The sequence below is a fragment of the Rhinoraja longicauda genome, chromosome 17 (assembly GCF_053455715.1).
Source record: "Rhinoraja longicauda isolate Sanriku21f chromosome 17, sRhiLon1.1, whole genome shotgun sequence".
In the NCBI taxonomy this organism is placed as follows: Eukaryota; Metazoa; Chordata; class Chondrichthyes; order Rajiformes; family Arhynchobatidae; genus Rhinoraja; species Rhinoraja longicauda.
Genome location: NC_135969.1, coordinates 20,657,654 through 20,668,583, shown reverse-complemented (window position 1 = coordinate 20,668,583; position 10,930 = coordinate 20,657,654). Strand labels below are relative to the sequence as shown.

Genomic DNA, 10,930 nt, shown 5'->3' with positions numbered 1-10,930 from the left:
CACAGAGGCAAAGGGGAGAGGGAGGCGGGAGCTGCTTTACAGCCGTGGGAGGGAGGGAGGGAGGGTCCCCACTCCCCTCTATCATTGGGCCTCAATGATCCACAAACAAGTCAATGATTCACCTGCCCGGCTGATCAGCTCGGTCCCGTCTCCGTCAAACCCCCACCTTGTACATGGCTCGCGGGCAGTTGTGTGTGCGGGCAGGCTTTGCACACAGTAGTTAGTGTCCACTTCCCTCATGATTTAATTGTACCTGGACTTGACCGCACTTGTGCGTATGACAATTAACGCCACTTGAAGGAGCAACGCGATGGCAGCACAGGGAGAGCTCCTGCCTCACAATACAATACAATATATCTTTGTTGTCATTGTACAGGGGTACAACGAGATTGGGAATGTGCCTCCCATACAATGCAATAAATTAATTAGCTAGTCAGTATTAATTTAAACAACCCAATGAGACAAATTAGAACAGTTTTAAAACAGAATAAAGTGCAAGTAGATCTGTGCCGGATCACTGTGCGATGTGACCATCCGGCTCAGCAGGACCGGTTCATAGCAGCTATGGCCCTGGGGATGAAGCTGTTCCTGAGTCTGGAGGTGCGGGCGTAGAAGGTCTTGTAGCGTCTGCCCGATGGTAGAAGTTCGAACAGACTGTTGCAGGGGTGTGAAGTGTCTTTGTGGATGCTGGTGGCTTTTCTGAGGCATCGTGTGTTGTAGATGCCCTCCAAGGCTGGTAGCTGTGTTCCGATGGTCCTCTGAGCTCTATGGACTACCCGCTGATGAACTTTCCTCTGCCTCCGTGCAGCTGAGATACCACACAGAGATGCCATGTGTTAGGATGCTCTCTATGGTGCAGCGGTAGAATGTCGTCAGCAGCTGTTGGGGTAGACCAGACTTTTTCAGTGTTCTTAGGTAGAACAGTCGTTGCTGTGCCTTCTTGACCAGCGCAGCAGTGTTATTGGACCATGTAAGGTCCTCCGAAATGTGAGTGCCCAGAAACTTGAAGCTGGACACTCTCTCCACACTGTCCCCGTTGATAAAGATTGGGGCATATTCCCCGTTGTGTGACCTACGGAAGTTGATGATCAGCTCCTTGGTCTTGGTGGTATTTAGGGACAGGTTGTTATCAGAGCACCAGTCCGCCAGGTTCTGCACTTCCGCTCTGTATTTTGTTTCATCACCGTTTTGTCGTCTGCAAACTTGACAATGGTGTTGGTGTCGAATGCAGGAACACAGTCGTGTTAGGGTTATTGTCATTTGTTATCCCACTTTCTCATCCACTTCCTGCACAGTAGGGACAACACCAGACACCCAGGTTCGATCCCGACGAAGGTTGCTGTCGGTATGGAGTTTATACATTCTCCCCGTGACTGCATGGGGTTTCTCCGGGTGCTCTGGTTTTCAAAGGCACGCAGGTTTGTACGTTAATTAGCTTTGGTAAAATCCAAAATTGCCCCCAGTGTGTAGGATAGTGTTAGTGTAGGGGGTGAAAGCTGGTTGGCGCGGACTTGGTGGGCTTAAGGGCCTATAGCCACGCTGTATCTCCAAAGTCTAAAGACTCGAAAGGTCACCTGTCCATGTTCTCTAGAGATGATGCCTGACCCGCTGAATTACTCCAGCACTTTGTGTCTTTAAAATCCCAAACCTCCCCACAAACAGTGAAGTGCATTTAAACTGTTTAGTTGAGAGACACAGCATGGAAACAGGTCGTTGGCCCCATGCCGACCATCCATTCACACCAGTTCTTTGTTATCCCACTTTCTCATCCACTTCCTGCACAGTAGGGACAATTTACAGAAGGCCAATTAACCTACAAACCCGCACGTCTTTGGGATGTGGGAGGAAACTGGAGCACCCGGTGGAAACCCACTTGGTCACAGGAAGAACGTTCAAACTCCACACAGACAGCACTCGAGGTCAGGATGGTACCCAGATAGGCCTCTGGCTCTACCCGCTGTGCCATTTTGCCACCCAATGACGGAAATGCAGGCAGCATCGGTGCACAGCAGGATTCCAATTAAAGGCAACGTGCTGGGCAAGGAGCCAAATATTCTTCACAGAGGGCAGATATCATAGTAGTGCATAAGATGCTTTTAGATAGATTCATGGAAATACAAGGATTAGAGGAATATGGATCACATGTAGACAGATTAGTCTAACTGGGCATCATGTCCTGTGCTGTACTGATCGACATATGCACAGCCTGGGGAGTGTTTAAAGGGGCTGCTCCTCCAGTTCTGGCTGACCTTTAACCCCAAGCAGCTGACCTTTGAACACCTGGTGTGGGCGGGGCGGGGGACAGGTGAAGAGTTGGTCAGAGGACCTCACCGGAGAACGGGCAGTCGACTTTATACACCTCTTTCGGACCCATTTTCACCTTAAACATGCCCATCAGATCCGGTAACATCCTTGTAAATCTTTTCTGCACCATTTCCAGATTACTAACGGCCCTCCTGTGGTAGGCCATCCTGAACTGTACATAGTACTCCAAATGAGGTCTGACCAACATTTTGTACAGCTTGGGTTCGAGAGAGAGGCCCTTCGGTCCACTGGGTTTGTATGTTCTCCCCGTGACCAAGTGGGTTTTCTCTGGGTGCTCGTTTCCTCCAACATCCCAAAGGCTTGCAGGTTTGTAGGTTAATTGGCTTCTGTAAATTGTCCCCAGGCTATAGGATAGAACCAGCATATGGGTGAACCTGTTTTCCCCGCTCTATCTCTAAACTAAAATAAAACTCTCCTTCAAACTTTGCCCCTTCGCCTTAGAGCTGTGACTTCTAGTATTTGACATTTCCGCCCCGGGAAACACATTTCCCTGGGAAGACTGTCTACCCTATCTACACCTCTTATAATTCTGTATATAACATTCTCTAGAGGGCAGGTTTCCCTTAGGAGGTACAAGAGCCTGAAAACCGTGACCTCCAGGTTCAAGGACAGATCAGGCTCTTAAACACTGCACAGCACTAACCTCAGCAACTGCGATCTTCTACAGACTGCGTCTTTGGTTGCATTGGTACTGGAGATATTTATGGAATGTCTGTTTATGATATATTTATCTGTGTATGATATATTTATCTGTGTGTTATCACTTTCACAGGTCTGTTATGCTGCAGCAAGTAAGAATTTCATTCTTCCATTGTCATGTCACAATGAAACACAATTGATTCTTAGTTGCATTAAACCCCTACATTGGAGGCCGGTCAATTGTGGGAAAGGGTACCTGAATAGGTAGAACTCAGAACAGGCATGGCTCTGCGGCCTATAGAACAGCGGTGATTTTTACCTCTGTCCATTGCCTCCATAAATGCCGCCTGACCCGCTAAGTTGCTCCGGCACTAAACCCTTTGCTCAAGATTCCAGCACCTGCAGTTCCTCGTGTCCTTGATGGGAATTAAAGACGTAATCTCCGGCTAGGGATGAGGGATGCGGGCGGGATGGGGAGGAAGAGGACGATGGCCAAAGAGGAGCCAATTGCAACGAGATCAAAGACAACTCACGGTAAAAATATCTTTAATTTAGTAGAATGTGATTTGTTTGCCCTGTTGTGGGGAAGGGGCCAGTCACACAGGGTAGCAGCCGTCAGTGCAGGTTGGGTGTAGAGTGGCCTCACCCTTGCACGGACAACACCCCTTCGCCCAAATCAATGTAGACCCGGTCCTCACAGGACACACGGAGCAAGGCAAGTGCTCAGCATGTAAAGAACAGCAAGACCATCCCCTCCCAACCATGAGGGAGTCAACCAGCTTCCTCTCCACACCTCAGCCTTGGGCTTTGCACGGGCACAAGGTAAACCCAAAACAACACAAAGTGCTGAGTAACTCGGCGAGTTAGGCAGCATCTCTGGGGAATATGGATAGGTGACGTTTCGGATCGATGCCCTAAAATCAGTCTGAAGAAGGGTCTCGACCCGAAACGTCTCCATGTTCTCCAGAGCTGCGGCCTGACCTACTTAATTACTCCAGCACTGTCTTTCTGTGCCTTATATACAAGCTAATCACTTGTACAAAATACAAGGCAGAAAGCGCTGGAATAACAGCAGGTCAAGCAGCATCTCATGGAGAACATGGTAACATTTCGGGTTAAGACCCCTCTTCAGACTGATTTTACGGCCACCATCCAAAACATCACCTGACCACGTTCTCCAGAGATGCTGCCTGACCCGCAGTGTTACTCCAGCACTTTCTGTGTTATAACCAGCATCTGCAGTTCTGTTCCACACAGGGGAAGCCCTCCTGGCCCCTACAATGAAGCCAAGTCTGTGCTGCTGAGGTGTGGCTGGGCTGAGGAACAGGTGGGAGGAGGGGGGTGGGGGGAGGGGAAGGAGGAGAAAATCCAAAGAGCCCTCCCCTCCCCTCCCCACCTATGAGCTGGATCCCTGAGTCTGGGCGAGGGGTGCATCTTGCGGTGAGAGGTCTCTCAGCTGCTCCTGATCCGCCCGGTCCTGCCCCTCGCCCTCTTCATCCTGAGGGTAGAGGTCGGGGTATCGCTGCATGCACTCCTGCATGGTGCGGAACTGGTCCAGGCAGTTCGAGCCCTTCACCTCCTCCGTGCTGTGGTGGAAGCAGGAGAAGGCAGACTTGAACTGCTCCCCGCACGGGCCACTCGCCATCCCCCCCAGGCACGGGCAGTTCCAGTTGATGTCACCGTTCGGCAAGATCAGACCTGCAAACAGAAAGAGGAAGCACGTCAGCAGCTTGAGGGGTAGCACAGCCACAAGGGGGTGAATGGCCTCTTCCTGACATTACACGGGGAGAGCTGGGGGAAAATAGTGGCTCGGGGGGGGGGGGGGGGGGGAATGGAGGACAAGACTGATATTGGTTTATTATGTTGAGTTCTGGTCACCCCAGAAGAGAAAGATGTGGAGAGGGTGCAGAGGTTTACATAGAACGTGGTACAATACAGCACAGAAACAGCCTCTTCGGTCCACAATGTCCGTGCCAAACATGATGCCGTTAAACTAATCTCGGAAACCGCAGCACCAGGGGAAAACCCATGCGGTCACAAGGAGAACATGCAAACTCCGTACAGATAGCACCCAAGGAAAGGATCCTACACCTCGTCTGGGTCTTGCTGATGAGATTATTAGGGATGGATGTCCACTGGTCACCATGGACGTGGTGGGCCTAGTGGCCGATTTCCATGCTATATGACTCCATTACATTTTCCTAGGGTTTGTAACTGGAACATTTTCCTAGGGTTTGTAACTGGAACATTTTCCTAGGGTTTGAAGCTGGAGCAAAGTTTCCCACTTGATGCCCTTTGACCAGGTCTTCTCAAGGCTTTAATGCCACCATTGGTGCCTATCTTGCTCAAAGGTGGTGGCGTGAATGCTGAAAGTGCCATGACATTGCACCAAGAGTTCCTCGGGTGAGCATCACAGAACCAACCACCTTTAGCTCACACGTTCATGTTGTAGGGGCAGAATGAGGCCATTCAGCCCATTCAATTGTGGTTGATCTATCTTTCCCTCTCAACCCCATTTTCCTGCCTTCTCCCCAAAACCTTTGACACCGTTACTAATCAGGAACCCATCAATCTCTGCTTTAACAATACCCAATGATTTGGTCTCCACAGCAATGAATTCCGCAGAGTCACCACCCTCTGATTAAAGAAATTCCCCCTTGCTGAAGGTACGTTCTTTTATTCTGAAGATATGCCCTCTAGTCCTAGACTTCCACTAGTAGAAACATTCTCTCCATATCCACTCTATCCAGGCCTTTCATTATTTGGTAAATTTGAATGAGCTCCTCCCTTATTCTTCTAAACACCAGCAAGTACAGGCCCAGTGCCATCAAATGCTCTTCAAACGCTCGAGCTGTTCCAATGATCACCCATAGACTAGGTGAGGAGGTTGAACAGAAGAGACCTGCTCCATTCACTATTCTGTCGAGATTACAACCGATGACAACCTACAACTGAACTGCACCATTCATACAACACAGAACCAGCTCAGCCCGTTGCTATTCACCGGCCCAACTCATCCCCGCCTCTCCAATCTTCAATGGCATCAATAACAACCCCCTACCTTTAGCCACGGAGATGTACAGCACAGAAACAAGCTCTTCGGCCCACCTGGTCCATGCTGATCAAGTTGGTGCACTGGTCTAGTCCCTTTTGCCTGCATTTGGCCCATAGCCCGTTAAACTCTTCCTATCCATGTATCTGTCCACATGTCTGTTAAAAATTGTTATTGGATCTGTAAAACTTCCTCGGGCAGTTTGTTTCAGATACGGACTACCCACTGAGTGCAAAGGTTGCTCCCGAGGTCCTTCTTATATCTCTCCCCTCTCACCTTTAGTCTTGCCCTCCAGTTTTAGAATCCTCTACCCTGGGGGAAAAGACTGAGCGTTCACTTTATCCATGCCCCTCATGATCTTGTGCACCTTAATGGGGTCACCCCTCAGCCTCTGACGCTTAATAGAAAGTCTATGACACCCTTATATGAGGTCAAACATCCCAACATTTGACAGAGGCATGCAAGGACATTGGTCAAGGTGACCAAATAACGCAGTCAATGTTGAGGTTTTTGAGGCACATCCTCAAAGTAAGGTGGCGAAGAAGACTTAGGAATTCCAGAGATGAGGGTATATAAAATTATGAGAGGCATAGATAGGGTGGCAGTTACTACCTTTTGCCCCAGGATGGAAAAATCAAATACTAGAGGGCATAGCTTTTAGGTGAGGGTGGCAAAGTTTAAAGGAAATGTGCGAGGTAAGTTTTTTTTTAACACAGATGGTGGTGGGGGCCTGGGTTGCGCTGCCAGAGTTGGTGGTGGAGGCAGACACGATAGTGGTGTTTATGAGAGTAGGATAGGCACGTGGATATGCAGGGAATTGAGGGGTATTGATTTTGTGCAAGCAGAGGACATTAGTTTAACGGCATCATGTTCAGTAGGGCTGGTTTAGTTTAGTTTGCATATCTTGTTCTTAATCTTGTGCTGTACTGTTCTGTGTTCTGTGAAGCCCCAATTGGCATGGGCTTGGGCACTGCCTGTGGGACGGACGGAGATGGGGAATTCACTGGGGCATAGAAAGGATTGGTCGGTCGTGATTGCAGTGGACGGTGATCCCACGATAAGTGAACTGTCACACAACACCAACAACTCACCCTGATCCTCGTAGGGGTCATTGGGGTCATCCGCTATCAACTCAGCACTGCTCGGTGCCTCATGATCCTCTTTGGTGACAAAGATGATCTTGTCTTTGCCTGAAAGCCAAAAGAAGATTCAGGTGATGTAAAACATGTCAATGGTCAATAGGTCTTTATCGTCACATGTACAGACGTACAGTAAAAAAATTCATTGCATGCAGTTCAGTAAAGTATTGCCATACCCATGCACAATCCCTGATTAGTACAAATTGGATAGTGATAGCCCACTGAGACCACATGTAAGAGGCGCCAGGTTCTAGTGCCATTTTCAAGGTCGTCTTCTGGAGCGGTGCCCGATCCAGCCAAGCCCCAGGCTGCTGCAGGGCCTCCAGCAGTCTCCCCTGTCTGGATTGTGTATAATCAAGAGTGGACACACCACAGTGCAACACGCGTGTGCTTCTCAAGAGTTAAAATGCAAGACCAAGCAACTGCAGATGCTGCTTTATACCAAAGACAAACACAGAGTCCTGGAGTAACTCAGGTCAGGCAGCATGCACACAAAATGCTGGAGTAACTTAGCGGGACAGGCAGCATCTCTGGAGAGAAGGAATGGGTGACATTTTGGGTCGAAAACCTTCTTCAAACTGAAGAAGGGTCTCGACCCAAAAGGTCACCCATTCCTTCTATCCAGAGATGATGCCTGTCCTGCTGAGTCACTCCAGCATTTTGTGTCTATCTTCAGTTTAAACCAGCATCTGCCATCCGTTCCTTCCTACACACGGGTCAGGCAGCATCTCTGGAAAGCATGGATAGACGACCTTTCGGGGCGGGATCCTTCTTCGGACACTGGCGTGGGGGGGGGGGATAAACTGGAAGTGAGAAGGGCCTGGACAAATCTGCCCATCAGGAAACCCTCTCGCCCGAGGTCACCTGTTGCCGGGCCATGATTTGTCCAGCCCTCTCGCGCTTCCAGTTACTCCCCTTGCAATTAGAATGTAGAAGTGTCCCAACCGAAAACATCACCCACCCATTTTCTCCAGGGATGCTGCCTGACCTGCTGAGTTACTCCAGCATTTTATATCTATCTTGTCTGGTTTAAATCCATTTGTCATCCCTTGGGCCAATCCTGGGAGAAAATTGGACAAGAGAGGTGGGCACAGGACAAAGCCTGACAATATCATGGCTGATCAGCCCCAAATGTCAACTCCTCTTCTGCACCAGTTTCACTCAGCTTTCAGCTTCCCGGGTATGGCCAGCATTAATTCCTTGTGTTCACTATCAACACCCATTCACAACGACTAAGCATTCCATTCACCTTAACCATTTAATCACCTTGACTTGCCACTCCCTCTGCACCTGCTCACGTTACACTGCCCCTTCCTCCCAAAGTGTTACTATCTATTTATCCACATTTACCCATTTCCACAAGGTTGTGGTTTCCTGGAGATAGACACAAAGTGCTGGAGTAACTCATAACTCAGCGGGTCAGGCAGCATCTTTAAAGAACAAGGACATGTGATGTTTCAGGTCAGGGCCCTTCATTGGAGTGAAAGTCCCCTCCAATCTACTGTGTGTTCCTGGAGCCTGTTCCTGCCCTGATGGGACAAATAACATCAATTCTATTGCTTTGTCATATTTAATCACAAGGGATATTTCCAGTGCTGCACTTTAGATATGTCACAGAACTGAGGTTATTTGTCCCATCAATTCTATTGTGTGGAATGAGCTACCTGCAGGAGTGGTGGAGGCAGATACCATTACAACATTTAAAAAACTGTTGGACAGGTGTATGGATAGGAAAGGTTTAGAGGGATATGGGCCAAACACGGGCAGGTGGGACTAGCATTCCCTTTCGTTCTTGATTCTCCTACACGGGGAAAAAAACCTGACTATCTAACATTTCTATATCTCTCATAATTTATACACCTCCAGTGAGAATAAGCACACCCTACCCAATCTCTCCCCTCCCCCCATGAGTCACTCTCCCTAACATCTCCATTCCCCCAATAACTTCATCCCCCAGTGTCTCCCATGTCTCCCTCCCTCTCCCACACCCACCCTCCTATCTTCCTCCTCCCTCATGTCTTCCTCCACCCAATTCCCTTCCTCCCTCATGTCAACCATCCATGTCTGCCCTCCTCACTCATGTACCCCTCTCATTTACCCCCCTCCCTCGTATCCCTCTCCCTCGTGTACTTCCCTCCCTCATGTACTTCCCTCCCTCATGTACTTCCCTCCCTCATGCACCCCTCTCCCTCATGTACCCCCTCTCTCGTGTATCCCCCCTCGTGTACCCCCTCCCTCGTGTACCCCCCTCTCGTGTACCTCCCTCTCGTGTACCTCCCTCATGCACCCCTCTCCCTCATGTACCCCCCTCTCGTGTACTCCCCTCCCTCAAGCTTCCTTTGCCCTCTGTCTCGTGTCCCCACTCTCTCTACCCCTCCGCTCCCTTCTCCCCCTGCCCTCCCCCTGCGCTCCCCCCCTCCCCCTGCCCTCCCCCTGCGCTCCCCCCTCCCCTCCCCCTGCCCTCCCCTCCCCCTGCCCTCCCCCTGCCCTCCCCTCCCCCTGCCCTCCCCTCCCCCTCCCCTGCCCTGCCCTCCCCTCCCCCTGCCCTCCCCCTGCCCTGCCCTCCCCTCCCCCTGCCCTCCCCTCCCCCTGCCCTCCCCCTGCCCTCCCCCTGCGCTCTCCCTCCCCCCCCCCCCGCTCTCCCTCCCCCCCCCCCCCCCCCTCTCTCTCTCTCCCTCCCCCCCCCTCTCTCTCTCTCACCTTGCTGCCGGCAGTGGGACATGTCTCCCCCCGCTCCGTGCGCGCACTCGCGCCACGACCTCTCACTCCGCGCGCGGCCAGCCAATGGCGGGCGACGGACGGCCCGACCAATGGGAAGCGGCTCCGGCACGGGCGCGCGCGATCCCCGGGGATCTCCGCGCGCGCCCCCGCCCGCTGCCCCCCCCCCTGCACACACTGCTGCATCGTCCAATGTGCAGCGTGAATAAAAGAATGCAGAGCGTGCTTCATGGTCGGAATTACAGCAAGTGTGAGCAGGCCATTCGGCCTCTCGTCACCGTGCACCCCCGTCTCGTCACCCTCTCTCCCAGCCAATTCTCCCTCTTTGACAGACAGAGGTCAAGTGTTTAATTGGCATATGCACTAGCTATGAAATTCTTACTTGCTGCAGCTTAACAGGTCCGCAAACACAATAACACACAAATAATGATAAATAATAAGTTTATTGGCCAAGTATGTTCATATACAAGGAATGTGCCTTGGTGCTCCGCTCACAAATGACAACACAAACATACTGTTAACAATTAAGAATAAAGTATAAAGACATCAAAACAATAAGGATACAACATTACGGTCTAAACATGGGTGAAGAAAAACCAGAGCAAAAAAGAGACTACAGACTTTGGTCATTGAGTAGAACTACTACTCGTGGAAAAAAATCTGTTTTTACTGTGTAGGAAGGAACTGCAGCTGCTGGTTTAAACCGAAGATAAACACAAAAAGCTGGAGTAATTCAGTGGGACAGGCAGCATCTCTGGAGAGAAGGAATGGGTGACGTTTCAGGTTGACACCCTTCGGATTACACACAGATGACTATTTTGCACTAAACATTGTTCCCTTATCATGTTTCTACACTGAGGATGGCTCGATTGTAATGTGTAGTCTTTCCACTGACTGGATAGCATGCAACAAAAGCTTTTCACTGTACCTCGGTACATGTGACAGTAAACTAAACCAAACTATACTAAACAAGAAAACAATAATTTAAGATAAAAGATCATCACCTTTCCAAAAGTACATCCTTTTATTCTGAGGTTATGGCCTCTGGTCCTATACT

General features: G+C 50.2%; 1 protein-coding gene across 1 annotated transcript; it reads right to left on the bottom strand.

The window, feature by feature from the left end:
• Positions 1-3,498: 3,498 nt before the first annotated feature.
• LOC144601632 (mitochondrial intermembrane space import and assembly protein 40-A-like) lies at positions 3,499-9,923 on the bottom strand. The gene is made up of 3 exons (XM_078413857.1): positions 9,856-9,923; positions 7,108-7,206; positions 3,499-4,662 (listed from the first exon to the last, which is right to left on the bottom strand). Exons 1-3 carry the CDS (start codon positions 9,875-9,877, stop codon positions 4,361-4,363), a joined length of 423 nt encoding a protein of 140 aa, XP_078269983.1. The 5' UTR covers positions 9,878-9,923; the 3' UTR covers positions 3,499-4,360.
• Positions 9,924-10,930: the final 1,007 nt, after the last annotated feature.